The 19939-nt window shown below is 35.9% G+C and overlaps 1 protein-coding gene across 2 annotated transcripts in view; it reads right to left on the bottom strand.

Moving 5' to 3' along the window:
* Fnbp1l (formin binding protein 1 like) overlaps positions 1-19939 on the bottom strand; it is an 89562-nt gene that overhangs the window by 11646 nt on the left and 57977 nt on the right. For both annotated transcript variants that reach the window (XM_042677199.1, XM_042677191.1), the window contains exons 7-10: positions 18232-18360; positions 16023-16169; positions 14293-14496; positions 3468-3577 (exon numbers count right to left, since the gene is read on the bottom strand). In XM_042677199.1, the coding sequence (XP_042533133.1) occupies positions 3468-3577; positions 14293-14496; positions 16023-16169; positions 18232-18360 (590 nt within the window). The remainder of the gene's footprint in view (positions 1-3467; positions 3578-14292; positions 14497-16022; positions 16170-18231; positions 18361-19939) is intronic.

Raw genomic sequence — 19939 nt, forward strand, 5'->3', positions numbered from 1 at the left:
TCTCTTTAGCTTTTTCTCTCAAGGCTAAAGCTCTACTACTGGAACCACCTTTTTGCTGGTTAATTTGAGATAGGAGTCTCTCAGATTTGTCTGACCTGCTTGCTTTGAACCTGAATCTTCAGACCTCATCCTCCTTGAGTAGCTAAAATTATAGGCATAAGCCACTGGCAGCTGACAGCCTATAGACTTCCCTAATTTACTTCTATCTCTACTAGCAGCTACCACAATCCAGCTTATATAAAAATTAAGTCATCCTCAGTCTTGTCTTCCCCAATTAGAATGTAAAATGCTTAGGATCTGGGAATAAGCCTTCAATTAAAAAAAATATATATATAGCCCTAGCATGGATTGTAATATCTATGGTAAGCACCAAATCAAATATTAAACCAAACTATAATTTATTTTTTATATATGGCTCTAGTGAGAAATGCTGTACCATCCAAAAATCATTTAAATTAACATAGACGCCCTTCCTTATTGGCAGATTCATGTTTGGAAATGTACCTACTAAAATATGCTAACTCCAGAACTGGTATTCAAAGCCATTTCCTGTCTGGGTGCTGGTTACTCATGCCTGCTATCCTAGCCACTCAGGGCTGAGATCTGAGGATCTGGTTCAAAGCTAGCCCGGGCAGGAAAGTCCATCAGACTCTTACCCCAATTAAGCACCAAAAAAACCCAGAAGTGGAGCTGTGACTTACGTGATAAAGAGTATTAGTTTTGAGCACAAAAGTTCAGGACAGCAGCAAAAACAAAACCAAAATGCTTTCCTGGTAACTCATGGACACAAAGAAAAAAATTCAAGTCACAAGAGGTATACTAGAGTATCCAGAAGTCAGGCAAACAAAAAACACTCTGCCTTCTAATTCTGGTACTCATATTCTGAATAACTATCCTATTTGCAACTTATTGTCATGTTTTTGGTGCTTTCTGCTGGTGATCTTGGTATTGACGATGACCTATATACATGGTACTCAAGTGCTATCCCACGCTCCTAAGCACATCTATAATTCCTTTACAGAGAAATCATGGGTTACATAAGCCTTGTTGAGGCATAATTATAATGCCATTGGCACAGTTTAAAATATTAAACAGGGTGTCTTTAAATAGAAACATACATGAAATAAGGTTATATATCTGTTGATAAAGAATGTTGAGCTAGGGGCGGGGAAGGTGGCTCAATGGTAGAATGCTTGCCTTGCATACATAAGGCCCTGGGTTCAATTCCTCAGCACCACATACACAGAAAAAGCTAGAAGTTGGTGCTATGGCTCAAGTGGTAGAGCGCTAGCCTTGAGCTGAAGAGCTCAGAACAGTGCCCAGGCTCAGAGTTCAAGCTCCACAATCAGCAAAAAAAACAAAACAAAAATGTTGAGCTAGTGGCCACCTTAAGCCTGACTCTGCATTCATTCCTGGAACAATGTTTCAGTATTCAATAATTCCGTGTTTATGGTGATTTTACAGACTATAACTATTGCAGATGAGAATGGGCTGTAATGTAATCTCATTCATAATTTAATATCCCATATATATTTTTTTATGGGCAGGAGGGGGCTGGCAATACCAGTGTCTCAACTCAGCACCTTGCACTCTCACTTGGCTTTTTCACTGACTGCTAGTGTTCTACCACCTGAGTCACACTTCCAATTCAGCTTTTATTTGCTGGTTAATCAGAGATAGAATCAAATGGACTTTTCTGTCGGGGCTGGTTTCAAACCATGACCCTTAATTTCTCAGCCTCCTGGCTAGTGAGGATCACAGGGCGAGCCACAGGCACCTGGCCTGACACACACTTCTTTTGTTATTATTTGGTAGTTTTACTTGTTTTGATCCAGGGTCTTCCTTTATAGCCCAGACCAGCCGAAAGGTTTAGACCCTCTTGCCTCAGCTTCTCAAGTGTTAAGATTATAGGAATGCAATATCATGCCCAATAAGATACATGATTCTTAATATCAAAGCTTTAATTTCTCAAGCTGGACATCCATGGCTTGTACCTATAATCTAGCAGCAACTCAGGAGGCTGAGATCTGAGAATCAAGGTTCTAAAAACAGCCCAAGTAGACAAATCCTCAAGACTCTGATTTCCAATTAACCAGCAAAAAGCTACAAGTGGAGATGTGGCTCAAATAGTAGAGTACCAGCTATGAACAAAAATCTGAATGACAGTGAGAGGTTCGAAGTTCAAGCATCAGTTGTGGCACAAAAAAACAAAACTTTAATTTTTCATGCTAGAGTTTAAGCCTCAATTCTATCTTCTGTGAAAATATACATAGTAAATCGCTGCAAACATAACAAAAATTTAAACAAATAAAGATCTAAATAATCAAGCAACATTTTGCAGCAAACTAATTGGACCTTCAGGTTACTACTGAACTCAACTTGTACTCTAAAACTAATGTTTATAAAACTATAAGATAGTGTTGGTAAAACTATATAATAAATCACCAGCTATATTAAAAATTTGTGGAAAGCAAAAACACGTTCATAGCAACAAAAAATCTTCATCAAAGAAAGTCTCATATGTTTTGATTTTAGCTAAAACATCATAATCACAAAATTTGCAATCTAGAAGCATATTTTTCTTTTCTTTTGTGTTGGTCAGGTCTGGGCACTGTCCCTCAGCTCTTCAGCTCAAGGTTAGTGCTCTACCACTTGAGCCACAGCACCACTTCTAGCTTTTTCTGTTTATGTGGTACTGAGGAATTGAACCCAGGGCCTCATGCGTGCGAGCCTTCCCTTCCTGAGCTACCTTCCCAACCCAGAGCATATTTTTCTAACAAAGTATTTGCATTGGGATTTCTTTCTCTGGGGGCATGCAGTGCTGGAGATGGAACTCCCCATTCCTCCACACAGAACTTGTGGATGCCAAATAAGCACTCTATCTACCACTAAGCTATATCCACAGCCCAGCATATATGACTCTGAAACCCCACACACATTATTTTTGTGTGTGACAGTCTGGGGTTTGAACACAAAGCTTGGGCACTGTCCCTAAACTTGTTTTGCTCAAGGCTATTGCTCTACCACTTGAGCCACAGCACTACTTCTGGCTTTTTCTAAGTAGTTAATTAGAGATAAGAGTCTCATGGACTTTTCTGCCCAGGCTGGCTTCAAACCACAATCCTCAGATCTCAGTGTCCTGAGTAGCTAGGATTACAGGTGTGAATCACAATGTCCAGCTTCCATACACATTTGAACACATCATTCAAAGCTTGAGAGAGGGCTGGGAAGGTGGCTCAGTGGTAGAGCGCTTGCCTTGCATGCATGAGGCCCTGGGTTCGATTCCTTAGTACCACATAAGCAAAAAGAAAAAAGCCGGAAGTGGCGCTGTGGCTCAAGTGGTAGAGCGCTAGCCCTGAGCTGAAGAGCTGAGGGACAGCGCCCAGGCCGAGTTCAGGCCCCACGTCTGGACCCTCCCAAAAAAAGCTTGAGAGATAGGATAGTTGTAGGACTTAAAGGGACACTACTTTTGGTCTGATTCTTTCTGTAGTTCTCTGTTCAGTTCATCGATGCGCTGCTGTAACTTTTTACGCCTCTGTTCTGGTGGAAGATGACTGAAATCTTCTAGTGCTGGACCCTGAAAAGAAAATCTAAATCATTATTAAATAAACTTTTAGAAAATTTTATTTTTAAAATGTACCTGTTACAAAATGGGAAATATACCAAAATTCTAAGTTTTAGTTTCAAGAATTTTTAAAGAGAAACTGCATAGATATGTGAATTAATGAAAACAATTATACTGGAAAGCTCACATTTCAATTACTTTTTAAACCATGAAAAGAAAAAAAAAAAATCACCAAATACATGTAACTGGTAATCACAAGTGTCACATTACTTTCTTGGCATAGTTAAAATGAATACATATGAATCTTCTTACAGTAACAACAACATGGAAACATGTAACATTTCTCATCTATTCAAGTTATTATTTTACATATATGCTTACATATGTTTCACTGCCATACTTAAAATACTATAAACATTCAAACTAAAAACAAGAAGCACCTGTACAATGAGCTTGGTAAACAACTTACCTCACAAGACAACTCATGAAATGAGCTTCAATACTATATAGTCTTTTAAGTGATTATTTTTATTAAATCATTCTTTAGAATCAAAACAAATTTTAATCATTAAAAAACAAGAGGTAAGACAATCTACTGAGGAAAAAATTGCATTCACACATGGAGTATTATTGCAATTTTCCATATGTAAAATCAAGTAACATCTCTCAGCTGCTCCTGAAAGAAAAAATAGGAAGGATCTAATCCATCTTTCTCCTTTCCTTCTTATTAACATACTAATTAATAGTATAAAGGGGTTTCCATTGTAATAATTCCACAGATATTTTATATATATATATATATATATATATATATATATATATATATATATAATTCCATAGAATAGTATTATATGCACTTTTTTCATCATCATAGGGATTGAACTCAGGGCCTCGGTGCAATATGAGTTCTTTTGCTTAAGGTTAGGGCTCTGTGTAGACACTGAGCCACAGTACCACTTGCGGTTTTCTGGTGATTAATTGGAGATAAGAGTCTCATAGACTTTCTTACCCAGGCTGGCTTTGAATCACGATCCTTAGATCTCAGCCTCATGAGTAGTTAAGATTACAAACATGAGCTACCAACACCCAGCTCCACTATTAATTATATTCTGTTTATCACCACTACCTCTTCATGTTTTTCTTTTCTTTTGAAACAGGATCTCAGTATTTAGCTCAGGCTGGCTTAGAATTTGCAATGCTCCTGCCTCAGCTCTTCAAATCGACTATAAGCATGCACCACCATGCCCAATCCTTCAGTAAAGTTTTGCTTTGTCTTTTGTTGTTGTTTTTTTCTGCCAGTCCTAGGGCTTGAACTCAGGGCCTAGGTGATATCCCTGATCCTCTTTACTGAAGGCTAGCACTCTACCACTTCAGTTTGGGGGGAGAGGGGGGAGTTAGGAGGTAGGGAAAGTGTTTCATTGGAGACAAGGATTCATGGACTTTCCTGCCAATATTAGTCTCAAACTGCAAGCTTCAGATCTCAGCCTTCTGAGTAGCTAGAATTATAGGTATGAGCCACCATTGCCTGGCTCAAGAAGTTATTCTTGACGTATGAATTTTAAAAATATTTTTATAAACAAAAAATCACATAATTTAAGAAATAAATGTCAGTATTTAGAGTAAAACTTTTATACAAATGTCTTTTCCTCTTTTCTTGGAACAGGGTCTGATATGTAGTGTAGGCGTTGCTTTGAACTTGAGAACCTCCTATTTTAGCTTCCCAAGTGCTGAATTACCATACCCAGCTCTCTTTTTCCTGTTCAATATTATTTCAGTCATTTGCATTTAGCTACTAGAAATTATAACAGAATCAATATTAGCAATATTGAATATATTCCAAAAATTGATATATTTCTTTCCTCTTCAAAATTATTCTTTTAAGAATTTTTAAGGCATTGCTGAAATAAACTTCCAAACTGAAATGCATCTTTGTTCTTTGGGACACTTAGGCCTATAATGGCTGTATTTCACTATTTATAAGCTAGTTTTACTTACTACTTTTTAAAAAGGAAAACCTCACTTTTAGAATGATACATGACAAATGCAAAAATTAATTAGTAACAGAATCCCTAGACTCTTTTCCCTAGCAGCTTATGTACCATAGAACAATCAACACGCTTCCAGGCAAAAAGCAGAGCACCTGTCTAAGTGGTTTGGTTTGTCTAGAGTTACCAGAAATAACAATACCAATCAATCTATATAAACAAAGGAATGCTAAAATTTGTTTCTTAAGTTATTATGTATGTGTCAAAGAGAAACTTTTTTGTCTGTGTGCTGGTCCCAGAGCTTGAACTCAGGGCCTAGGTGCTGCCTCTGAGCTTTTCTGCTCAAGGCTAGCATTCTGCCACTTGAGCCACAGCTCCACTACTGGCTTTTGGTGGTTAACTGGAGATAAGAGTCTCACAGACTTTCCTGCCTGGGCTGATTTGGAACCACAGTTCTCAGAGTTGCTAGAGTTGCTAGAATGAGCCACCGGCACCCAGGCCTTAATTCATATTTGTAAAAATATTTCTGAAAACCTTGAAAAATATTTTATGAAATGATGAAATACATTTCAATGTAAGCTTTTTTTTTCCAGAAATGCAGTATTTTTTCAGAACTAGCCATGAATAAATCACATTTCTGCTTTTCTCTAACCAAACACTGTTATAACTTTACTGCAGTAGATATCTCATACTCCAGTTCAACATTACAACCTACTCTTACACAGGAAACAAGCACTAAATCACTGCATTTCCTATGGGTATAAAGAAGCCCTCCCAGGCATTCAACAGTCTCTTACTATAAAGGATTTTATAAAAGGCTCAATTGTAATTGTCTGTAAGTCTCTGTTCTTATGCAATCAATAACTTGGAATTAGTTCTTCATAAAGTAGGCCCATCAATCTGAAATAACGAGAGGAACAACACACACATATATACACACACACACACACACACACACACACACACACATACACACACACACAAATTGCATTATTTGTTTCTGTTCCCGTTCAGTTGTAGAGCAATGACTCCATAAATGAAATTTAGGAAACCTTTTTCTAACTCTTTTGAAGAATACTAGTAATCTTGTAATAAGCTACAAATCAAATTTATATCATCATTAGACAGGGTGCTGAGAGCTGAGTAAATTAGTTTCTAAGTTTTATTTCTGCATAACATGAACTCTTGCTCTACCATGTAACTTTATAGCATGACAAGGACTCCAATCAAGAACATTTAAGTATTTAAAGGGTTGATGACAGTTAACCACATTTTCTAATCTTTGACATTCAGAGGTACTTGTAATAATATTGTAATAAATATTAAAACACACACACACACACACACACACACACACACACAAACAAGGTGAAAATGCGGGATGTACTTCACCACTGTTTTGCATTAAAACAATGTTTAGAGATTTTTTTTTTTAATGTTGGCATAGTATATATATATATATCAGCACACAAGGCTTACCATCTTCACCGACCACTGAATAGTTCAATGGAAAACAGAAAGAAATGGTAAATTATTCACATGAAACTGTAATCCAGGAGATGCAATAACCTATATTCTTAAAATATTAAAATAAATCATGTAAATCATGTAAATTTCGCAATCCAAACAATTATGCTAGAAAAAAAAAAAAACAATTTTAAGCACATTTTGGAAAAGCAAATTACTTGCAAAAAAGAAAAAGCAGCACACACTGATGATAATGGGCAGATATTTTCTAAGTTGAATTAAAACTCAAAAATAATCATTATATCAATGATGCAAAATTCCTGTTTTCATGGTATTTTATAGAATTCTATCACAATTTGGAATCTATTAATATAGTTTCTCTCTAAAATAAGAGAAGAAACATGTTTTAAGTAGGTTTTACTTATTCTTTTCAAAATTTTCAAAAAGTACCAGCATTTGAAAAATTGAATATAAAAGATTTAGTAATTAACTATTTAAAAAGAAAATCTTAGGTGAAAAACTGAGTGGCCTTCCCAACAATTAAAGAAAATACTATCATCTGAATTTTCATATTCCAAACACCATTGTGAAATTAAATATATCACAGGAATCCAAGCGTATCATTTTTTAGCTTTTTTTTTAGTGATAGCCACATTAAAAATTCATTATCAAAATAAGTAAATTAGGCAGGTACTGGTGGCTCACACCTATAATACTACTCAGGAGGCTGTAATCTGAGGATCACGGTTTAAAGCCAGCCAGGGCAGGAATGGCATGAGACTTTTATCTCCAATTACCCACCAGAAAACTGGAAGTGGTGCTGTGGCTCAAGTGAATAGCTAAGGGACAGCGTCCAGGCCCAGAGTTCAAGCCCCACAACTGACAAAAATAAAAAAAGTTACCCAGAATTAAATTCTTTAGACATACCTCCCAACAGACACAAATATAACATATAGGTTGAATTTAGCTTTAAAAATAGTTTCTATTTTTTAGCTTTTATTCTGAAAACAATGTGCATCAAAAAACACCGAAAACTTTTAGCAAATAAAATTTATTCTGAAATATGAAATAACAATCGGAAGAGAACAATGGACTTAATAGAATAACACACATACACACGCGCACGCACGCACGCACACACACACACACACACACACACACACACACACACACACACAGAGGTTACATCATATGAAGCATGCTTTACAAAATTAATCTTCACATTCACACATTTGACTAGTAGCCCTTAAATTTTTCATTTCTCAGGCTAGAGATGAATGTCAGTAGTGGACTGATTGCCTGGCATGCACAAGGTCCTGGGTTCAATTCCCAGTATCACAATAAAAATTCTTTTTTACATTTAGTCCCTGTTTTCTAAGTAATAATGTTTAAGAAAAATAGTAGAGAAACATAAGGAAGAATTTCATGTAAAATTTTGAAAGAAATTTAATAAATATCTGGTAAAAATATCTACCCCTTATCTCTGATGAGTTGGCCATAGATATTAATGGTTATGAAAATAAGATGACATTTGCTATGCATTATCTTTCCAAACTAAGTTTTAACATTCTTTAGACTATCAGTAGTTTTAAGAATAAAAAACGTAATTTATTTTGCTATAATGAAATTAACAGTGAGAAAATGAAAGGTTTAAGGTAAGATATTCAGAGTATTCTTTAAATGCTATTAAATTTATATATAGGACAAGAAATAAAGTATTTGATTTATCTCTTATGATAATTTTCACCAGTTTTCTTTCCAGTGCTGCATTTTTAATAATTTCTGTAATATATTCCTAATATATCTAAGATATATATTTCTAAAATAATTACAACTGAAATAAAAATTTCCATTTTAGCTAATGTAGTTTTCCTACCAATGAACTATCATCTTATAATTCACTGAAAATTTCAGTTCTTTGTAAAAATATTTGAAATGTAGTGTGTATTTTTTAAGTAAAACATATTCAATACAAAAATACTGTACTCTTATTTTTTATAGACTATAAAATTTCACATAATCACTGAATATTAATAAATGCAAAAGAACTACAAAGGAAATCAGTAATATATTTTAAATACATATATATATTTTTAAAAAATACTCTGGAAGCCAGGCATTGGTGGCTCATGCCTGTAATCCTAGCTACTCAGGAGGTTGAGATCTGAGGATTCAGGTTCAAAGCCAGCTGGGCAGGAAAATCTGTGAGACTATTATCTCCACTAAACTACCTAAAAAGCCAGAAGTGGAGCTGTAGCTCAAGTGGTAGGTAGAGGACTAGCCTTGAGCCAAAGAAGCTCATGGACATTATCTAAGTTTGAGTTCAAGCCCCAGGCCAGGCACAAAAAAAACTCTGGAAGTCTATAAGGTCATGAATAGTTTAAGACACAAAATATGTACTTCCTATTACTAGATAGATCTATTACTTTAAAGAGGAATGATTTAATGAAAACCAAAAGTAGTAGTTTAGGGTAAAAATGTTAGTTTATGTATTAAAATTAGGCATGGATATATTCCTCAAATATCCATTAAAGTTTATACTGTAATCTCACAGAAAGAAATTAGCATTCAGAAAAATCCACTGGCCCCAAAGTCAAGCTCAAACACCATTACTCTCATGTGACAATCCTCATCTCCTTACTGATACTGGGAAATGCAGACACTACAATGTCTAACAAATACAGAAGCAAGTTCCTGAATATCTCACGAGCCTTAAGAAACCTCAAGACCTATTCTATAAAGTTAATGGGTACAAAAATTCATGTTAAAAAACACATAAATTGACTTATTTAAAGTTTACTTTCTTCTTTCTGAGTTCTTCTGTATTGATAAAATTCTTAAGCAAAAGAAAAAGATCTCTGGGTTAGTTTTGATATCTAGTAAAATTCCAAATAGCAATTGAAACAACAAAATCTCAATGCCAATGATCCAACACAGCATACTTTCCTCTTGTGCATCATCTACTCCCCACTCCCCAGCTGGGGTGTCTCAAACATGCTGCTTGCTTCTTTGCTAGGATACTAATACTAAAACCAGGAGGAAATTTCAGCCTTCTAATACTAGGACCCTATAAAAATATGTGAATATTTAAAATTAAAGCAACATATAAAAAATAATGATCAAGCCAATAATTTTAGTTACTGTAAAATTCACTGTATTTGTAAAATTCTACCTGCAAAGTTCAACAAGAATGAAGATACTGAGTTTGGGGTGTAGCTCATGCGGTAAAGTGCTCGTCTAGCCAAGTAGCAGGCTCTGGGTACAATGTTCAGTGCCATAGAAATTAAAAAATAGAATAAAATTTAAACTAGTTCTAAATGTGTTAAGTTTTTTTGTTTTTGGAGGGTGTGGGGGGTACTGGTACCAGGGCTTGAATGTGAAGCCTGATTGCTGTCCCTTAGCTTTTTGGTCAAGGCCAAAGCTCTACTTGTGTCTTTTTAGTGGCTAACTGGCTTTTTGGTGGCTAACTAGACTTCCCTACCTGGACTGGCTTCAAACTGTGATCCTCAGATTTTAGCCTCGGGAGTAGCTAGGATTACAGGTATAAGCTAATGGTGCCCAGCGAAACTATTTTTTTAATAGAATTATACTCACTTCCTATCTATGGCACAGAGAAACAACACAAGAATTAATTCTACCCATTCTACCCTAACTTAGGCAACAGAAATTCTGAATATGATTTCTTTCAAACAAGTTTTAAGGGTCTATGGGAAGTGATGACTAGCATACTGGGAGGAGTAATGCAGATCCATCCACAGGGACTCTTTAGCCTATTCTGTAGTCATACAGAATTAGGTTAGGCAGATGCACACATATTCACACTTCCAAGGGAAAAAGTCACAAAGGCAACATAGCCTTTGTAACTTCTAGTAGCATACTAGAATGTTACTCTACACTACTGACTCCAGGTAAGTTTGTTATATTGTTTTAATAGAAATGTAGATAATAATATAATCTTGACTAAGCAAACATACTTTGTTCTACAGATGTCCAAAATGCAATTTGAGATCAGAAAAAGCTAAAGAAAGGAAAAAAGGGAAAAAAGAAAGAGAAGGCAAAAAGAGAGAGAGAGAGAGACAGAGAGAAGGGAAGGAAAAATCCAATTTTGATGTATTACTGTTAAGGACTAGACTTCTTTTTTATTGGGGAGTGGGAGTGGGGGGTGGGGATTGAGACAGGATCTCACTCTGTATGTAGCTCCTGCTGGCCTGGATCTCATGATCCAACAAGTTTTCACCTCCAAGTACTGGGACTATAGGCATGCATTATAGGTGTGTACTACCATATCTAGCATAATCAGACTTTTGACAGTGATAAGACACTGATTTCTCATCTATGATTATCATATTTAGGTTTTCCAAATGTCAGGAAAATCTTACAGATGAAAATAAACTATAGGTTAGAAATATTAAGAACACACCTTAAAACTCAAACATTAGGGGTCATACCAGGCGCCAGTAGCTCATGCCTGTAATCCTAACTACTAAGGAAGCTGAGATCTGAGGATCATAGTACAAAGCCAGCCAGGGCAGGAAAGTCCATGTGATTCTCATCTCCAATTAACCACCAGAAAACTGGAAGTGGTGCTGTGGCTCAAGAGTACAGCGCTTGCCTTGAGCTGAAGAGCTCAGGGACAGCACCCAGGCCCAGAATTCAAGCCCCAAAACCAACCAAAAAAATAAAATAAAATAATAAATAAATAAATAAATAAGGGTCAACTCAAATTTTAGTGGTCTGAGAGTTCAGTGGTAGAACCAAGTGTTCAGCATATACAAAGCTCTGGGATCAACTCCCACAAAGAAGGGAGGGAGGATAGGAAAGGGGGTTAGTTTCACCAACAGAGTAATAATTATCAGTAGTACAGTATAGTTGTTGCTAAGAAACAATATTGTATTTGTATTTTGCTAGTCTATATAAATTTTCATTGGCTGAGTTCTCTGACTATGCAAATGTCACAAACTAGCCAATTTTTAAAAGAAAAGAACGAGAAAATTCTGGTAAAAATTGTTTGGTTTCTTTAAAAAAAAAAAGGTTCAAGAAAGCAAATTCTATGTAAACATTACTCAGTAATACCGAAGTATTTTTCTAGGCTTTAAAATTTCCAAAGTACCTTCTGATATGTTTTATAAGCAGTCTTTATATTTAATATGCCTATGTTTAAACTTTAGTTTATTTTGAGACAGTCTCAAAAACAGTTAATTTCCCTGCACCCCAGGTGGTCTTGAACTTGCAACCCTCTTGACTCAACTTGCCAAGTGCTGAGATGACAGATGTCATCATATCCTAGTTTTTTTATTAAGCTTTTCAAAATTATGTTTTCTGCTTCTAAAAGTAAAAAGGGCAATTAAAATCAAGCATGATATTTTACTGTCAACAAAGTATTATTTTTAAATTGTCAGGTGTAGTTATCATTACTGATAAATTATTACAAGAGTAACTCCAGTGACAAATTACTGAAAGTCTTAAAAATGTAAATACATTACAAGACAATGGTGGACATATGATTTCACATAAATGAAAAAAATAGCTAAAATATGATTGTACCCAACACCCTCTTTATAATACCATTTCTTTTAGGGTTGAGCATTTCAAATGTTACCAAGAGGAGTTGTATTTAACTCGGGACAGCTCTACTTGATTCTGTGGTGTTTTTAACGGAGCCTTATAATGAGGGTGGAGAGTATTAAAAGCCACACTACACACACAATAGGCCATCATGCATTTCAACCCATCATTAAACTTACCCCTCGTTTGAGGCTTCTGAAAGAAGGAATTCTGGGCTTCCCTGTTTTTATTTCATTCATACAATAATGCACGGGCTCAATGGAGAAAGTGAGAAACTGGGACCCATTAGGAGTACTGGATGTGAATAAACTAGTAGGGGTTAAGGGTGGGGACTGTGGCTAATATGGAAATAAAGAAAGGAATCAATAAGCCAAATGTGCATAGTTCTTTCCTAAATGAAAATTCTATTTTTGGTAACATACTTTTCACAAAATATACCTCAAATAAAATGTTTATTATTATTAAAAAGTGAACAAATTTTTGCCCAAAACTACCATTTTAAATGTCAACTTTACTTTTAAAATTATACCATTTCACTTGATTTCTTACAAGCTGATACACTAAAAATAAAAATACACTAAAGAATGTGAGGTAGATTTTTTAGGTTCTCTTCTGATGTCTAGAGATTCAGTACCACGATAGATTCTTATACAGGCATACCTAACCTGTCCTTGTCCAGAGATAAAAGCAGCGGGTATGGCTAGTGTTATCACACATAATACTAAAACTGCAATTGATTATCATAAATAGGCCAGATATTTTCATTATGTGCATGGTTTCCCTTCTCAGACTATTTGAATGTTACACTTATTTCATCCTCTTTAAAGTAACTTTTTGTATTGCTTGTACCTCAAACTCCTGTAGCTACTCTGACTATAAAAAGTCTACTAATTTCCAGCTTCTTGACTGGACAATATTATTAAAACCATGACTAAAGCCTGATCAAACTGCAACTGTGCTTTTAAAGGCATTTATAACTATTCATAATCAAGTTGATCAAAGACTTAAAGTTATCAAGTATTCTTTGTTAAGTATAGCATATCCATCAGACTAAAGGTATCCATCTATTCTCCTTTCTATGACACAACTACAAGCACTTAACTGTGGAGAAGGACAAACCACTCATTAATCCATTTGATGACTGCTAGGCTGTTTACCTACCTAAAACAAATGACACATAAAAAGCCCAAGTTTGACAAGAGGAGTGAAATTTTCTTAGCAAGCTAGAGATCATTTTTTATTTCAACTAATCAAGAACAGAACCCTTCCTTTCTCATTTAAAAACTCATATGGATAAGAGAAGTAATTTTGTCAGTCCAGGCTACATGATCCAATTTGACATTTATTGAAACTCTGGTTAACCATTCATTCCAAGACTGGCTATTTCAGTGGTGTTTTTGTCAGATCATGCCTCCTTAGAAATTCTGATGGAACTATATGCAAATAAAATTTCAAAAAGCCTACAATTTAACCAGAAATTAACAACTTAGTTAATATTTCATCATTATGTGGTGGTCAAATGTTAAATATAGAAATAATTTTTACTGAAATAAACTGTTTGATAATAAGTGAAAGGTAAGCAAATCATTCAAACAGAAAATATTTATCCTCCTTTAATAAATAGTAAGCTCTTATCCAGTCAATGCCTATATTAATTTATTGACTTACTAGGAAAATCTGATTAGTATATAGGAATTTTATGACTTTTACCTTTGGCTTCTTTCCAAAGAGCCATAATTTGCCCTTGGCCTTTCCTACTGTGGTTTTGGCATCCATCTTCCCACTCTCCTGTTTGGATGTGCTGATGGTCCCATCAGAAATGGTTCTGTAAATATGTTGACTGTAATCTTCAAATGGGAAGTCCCCAGGAGGTTCAAAACCAGACTTGAAGGAGTCTACCACCATTTGAGAATCCTACATACAAGAAACAAAATTTTTAAACCATTTCATCTGCCCATAATACCATATTGGTTTTCAAAACTTTAATCAACATTAAGGAAATAAAGATTTAAGACATACTTCTATAATAATCACCAAAAGTTCAATGTAAATAATTTTCTATGAATTTATAATAAGCCCTCAGTATTTTAATCCCAATAGAAAAATACCTGAAAGTTACAAATAGCCTACATATGCGTTTCACACACACAATACAACACACAAGTGTATACTTTGGAACTCCCAACTGAAGAAGCCAAAAATTCTCCTTTTCTGTAAATTTAAGGATTCTACTAGTTACTAAAGGATCATCACTAATATCTATTTGATACGCTTGCTGGGAAGCGTGCATATGTGATACCTCCCCACAAAACTAATTCTTTTCTCTTGTTCCTCCCTCGTACTTTTTTGGACAACCCATATTTACTGAAAAATCACCAGACACAAGACTGGTATTTTTTTACAGTTGCTATTTGTCAACAATAACCTTTTGCTTTCCTAGGAAGCAGCTACATTGTTCAAGTCCCCAAATTCCCATAGCTAGGGAATTAGATGCAATATGATTAGATTTATTTCCCATTTCTTCTACATACAAAGTCTTTGATCCACAGTTCTTTTTTTTTTTCCTTTTTTTTTTTTTTGGGGGGGGGCGGGGGGGTCTGGTCGTGGTCCTGAACTCTGGGCCTGGGCGCTGTCCCTCAGCTCTTCAGCTGAAGGCTAGCACTCTGCCACTTGAGCCACAGCGCCACTTCCAGCTTTTTTCTTTTTGCTTATGTGGTGCTGAGGAATCGAACCCAGGGCCTCAGGCATGCAAGGCAAGCGCTCTACCACTGAGCCACCTTCCCAGTCCTGATCCACAGTTCTTGATCCAGCTTAAATACCAACTCCTGTGTTCAAGTCATTCTGCTAAATAAATCTACCCAACCATGTCTTTCTCTAAACTTTCACTAAATAGTGCAATTTGTAACAAAAAGTTCATAAGATACATTCTTGGGTTAGAAATGAAAAATTAGGGCTGGGAATGTAGCTTAGTGGTAGAGTGCTTGCCTAGCATGAATGAAGCCCTGGGTTCGAATCCTCTGTACCACCTCAACGGAAAAAGCCAGAAGTGGCGCTGTGGTTCAAGTGGTAGAGTGCTAGCCTTGAGCAAAAGAAGGGACAGTACTCAGGCCCTGAGTTCAAGTCCCAGGATTGGAAAAGAAAGGAAAGAAAGGAGAGGAGAGAGAGACAGAGAGACAAAGAGAAGTGAAAAATTAGTGGGGGAACAAGAGAGCTAGGAATATATTTTTTTCAGATTTAGAAATGTAGCAGTTTGAATAGTCCTTAAAATTCAGTCTCCTATAGAATATAACTGAGAGTCCAGAGTCTAACTTATTGTGAGACTTTGTCCTAAAGAATATAACTTAGAACCAAGATCATTTTATTACTTTTTCATCTCACTTCATTAACTTAAACATACACCCAAACCAAATGTGTTTATTCAAAGACTTATCAGCACTTACTCTTCTTTCATCCACAGATTTTGCTGCGAGGATCATTCCTTCCAAACACTTTGAAATAATAGGAATAACTTTGCGTTCTGAATCTGCAAATCCTCTGTAACATTCACTTAATTTAATAGTCCTTCGTTCGTCCATTTCTTGTAGTTGCTATTCAGAATTTTTTTTAAAAAAGAAAAGAAAAATTGTTTTGTTTTACCATTTTGAAGTGACTCTCCTCAAATAATTGAAGATATCTATTCTAATACTTCTTGACAAGTGCTATATAGACTTATAATTCTTAGAATTCGAGGCCTCATAAAAATTACTAAAAGAAATCCTCAGGGCTTTAATACATCCAAAAACCAAGCAATAATGTCTTCTAAAATTACTCCTATAGCTACCAAATTTCTAACCATACCTCTTCTACCTTTTACCCTCCAAAGTAGTTCTTTCATTTATTTTTTTGCCAGTCCTGAGACTTGAACTCAATGAACTCAGATCTTAAGCATTGTCCCTGAATTTCTTTTGCTCAAGGCTAGCACTCTACCACTTCAGCCATAGCACCACTGGCTTTTTCTGTGTATGTGTTGCTGAGGAATTGAGCCCAGTGCTTCGTGCATGCTAAGCAAGCACCCTACAGCTAACCCAGGGTAGTTCTTATGAGCTCTTATATCTCTAGTAAAAATTCCTTTTGAAGACATAAGACCTTTATCTCAATCACTACACACTTAAGGCTAAGACCTTCAATCTCTTAAATGAGTTTAGAATACTTTGGTACAATCTAGCTAGACAAAGCATTTGCAGTTGATTACATGCAAATGAGTACCAAGACAACCATAATTTAATGATTATAGTAATTACTAAAGAGCTTAGGAAACAAGAAAATCAGGAAGTCACATGGCCAAAATGGCAATACATAGAACCCCCACAATTCAAAATCCATGGCCACTAGTTGGGGCAATGAAGTTCAAGAGCTTAATGATTTCTTTTTTGATACTTTTTCTTTTTTTTGCCAACAATAACCTTTGGCTTTCCGAGGAAGCAGCCACATTGCTCAAGTCCTCAAATTCCCATAGCCTTCACACCATAGTTCCTTTTTAATTACTTCCCAAAACCTGGAAATTTGAGACCTGCATTAAAAAAAAAAAAAAAAAAAGGCTCCTGGCATTGAAAAATACCGAGGTTATTCCACAGTAAATTCCAAACAAAATAATCAGGCACCGGAACACAAAAGATAGTTACTACAGACTTCCCTAGACTATGAAAATAGCTAGTAAGCCTAGAAAGTCATTACAGTGAGGACAGGCAGGCTTGCTGCTCCAGATGGAAGTGATCTGATATCCAATTCTAGTCTACCAACACAGACTCTGCTTCCTTTGTACTTCCATAATGCCTTACAAAGGAAAAATAAGTATCAATGGGCTGACATTCTACATACACTCCATTCTCCTAGGTACAACTACATGCAACACTGTTTTACTAAATCTCTTTCCCCTAATTTCTCTTCTAGACAAAGCATTAATATAATTTTATCTTGATGAAAGGTCTCTGGTCTTTACCTGTTTGGCATCTGCTATCATTAAAGGATGATCCTGAATTACAATTTAGCTGTGATCTAACAGAGGCAACAAGACAAGCAGCCAGAAGTCAAACTAGCAGAAACAATTTATTTTTATTCCTACCACTTGTGCTAATGCCAAAGACAATGATTTGGGATCAAAAAGCTACATCCCAATTTTAGGTAAACAGATTATAATATGTTTTAGTGGGCTATTTATGACAATAATTCAGAAAAATTCATGATTTAAAAGTAACAAAAAATTTACTCCTCAGATCACCATTCCTAATAACTAGTAAACTTAGAAAACTCTGATGAATAAGGTTTAAAATTTAAATTTTATGGCTGGGCATTTAGCTCAGTAGTAAAATGTCCCTCTAACCTGCACAAGATCCTGGATTTAACCTACAGAACTGAGGGGAAAAAAAATTAAATGCTGGGGGGGGGGGGGGGGGGGGGGCGGCGGCGCAGGCATGTAGTTGGGTGGGAGGGAAGGGATGGTAGGGGGAAAACAAAGGAAGAAGCAACGATGCTCAACAGGAAACGTACTCATTACCTTGCTCGTGTAACCGTAACCCTTCTGTACAGCATTTTTACAATAAAAAAGTATAAAAAAATAAAATGCTAATTCTTTTCACTCAAACTAGATAAAGCCATATGGATAAAACTTACCTTGTAAATCTGAGGAATTACCACATAGAAATGTTTGTGTTGCTCTCCATTAAAGTTTTGTAACTGTGCAGCATATTCATTTTTATTCTCATCAGCCATATGTGTGCGCAGGTTCAACTGCTGTTTGGCCTAGAGGCAAATTGATCCAAATAGTTACCAATGACAAAAACAAAACAAAAAACACCTGCAAATGAATAATGCCAGAGCAAGGCCAGGCATGGCAGTTCATGCCTATACATGAGGAGGAGACAAGATATTATGGGTTAAGGCCATAAATAAACAAACAAATAAAGGAATAAATAAATGGTTAACAGAGGTCCTGTCTCAACAAGCCAGGCATGGTGGTAACATACCTATAAACCCAACTACAAGAATGGCCAAGACAGAAGAGCTATAGTCTGAGACTAGCCCCAGGAATAAAGCAGAAGATCCTACTGAGAAAATAAACTAAAAGCAAAAAAGTAGCTCAAGTGATAGAGCACTTGCACTACAAGTAGTGAGCCCTGAGTTCAAATCCTAATACTGAAAGGACAAAAAAAAGGGGGCTATGATATTGATGAAGATGCTCATAAATTGGTATGTTGAGTTGAAACCCCTTTGTACAACTACTTAAAAATAATTTTTAAGACATAATACAAAACAGCAAAAAGCAAAGAGCAAACTGACTTAAGATTGTACATATTCAGTGACAAGGTGACATGCTGTTAGAGGTATAGGTCATTAAGAATAGTAAAATAGTTACGATTAAAAGACCTGTAATGTAATTATAACCTACAATTGATATGTTTAAAGAATTCTTTTTCTCACTGGCAAAGTGGTAAGCAGGAAATAAAAATTATTTCTCAGCACCACATAAGCAAAAAGAAAAAAGCCAGAAGTGGCACTGTGGCTCAAGTGGTAGAGCGCTAGTTGAGCTGAAGAGCTGAGGGACAGCGCCCAGGCCCAGAGTTCAGGCCCACAACCGGATCCAAAAATAAATAAATAAATAAATAAAAATAAAAATTATTTCTCTCTCCCTTTGTTCTTTTTTTTCACTCTAATCCTTTAGGGAACTGTAAAATCCAAAGGAGATATATAAGAAGGATGGTCTTCTAATATTTCCAACTATAGGAAGTAAGGTTCAACATCTCATCATTGTCTCTGTGTCAAATATTCTAAGATAAAGAGCACATAGGAAGCCCTCCCCCTCTCGCCCCGGGGGTCAAAGGGTTAATTCTACCAACAAATGTGCAGCATCAATGAATAAACAGCTACCATGCCCTTCTGGCAGGTTTACCATGCTTTCTCTTCTTTAAAGTTGGGGGAGTGGGGGGACGTGGAGGGGGTAAATGGGTAAGAATGGGAAGTGGAAACAAAGGAGGAGGCAACAATGCTTGATAAGAAATGTACTCATTACAACTTTGGTGGTGGAGGGGGAAGCGGGAAGGACTGGGTGGGGGGGCAGGGGGAGGATGGGAAGGGATGGACAAGGGAAACAAAGGAGGAGGCTACAATGCTTGATAAGAAATGTACTCATTATCTTGCCCATGTAATTGTAACCCCTCTGTACAGTATTTTCACAAAAAAATAAAAATTTAAAAAAAGAAATGTACTCATTAATTACCTTGCCCATGTAATTGTAACTCCTCTATACGGTATTTTCACAATTAAAAAAAAAAGTTGGTGAGGCACACTCCTCAAACCCTATGTACATTCTCAACTGACACAT

This window comes from Dipodomys spectabilis, unplaced genomic scaffold (assembly GCF_019054845.1).
Source record: "Dipodomys spectabilis isolate Male_0828 unplaced genomic scaffold, ASM1905484v1 ptg000002l, whole genome shotgun sequence".
Classification (NCBI taxonomy): Eukaryota; Metazoa; Chordata; class Mammalia; order Rodentia; family Heteromyidae; genus Dipodomys; species Dipodomys spectabilis.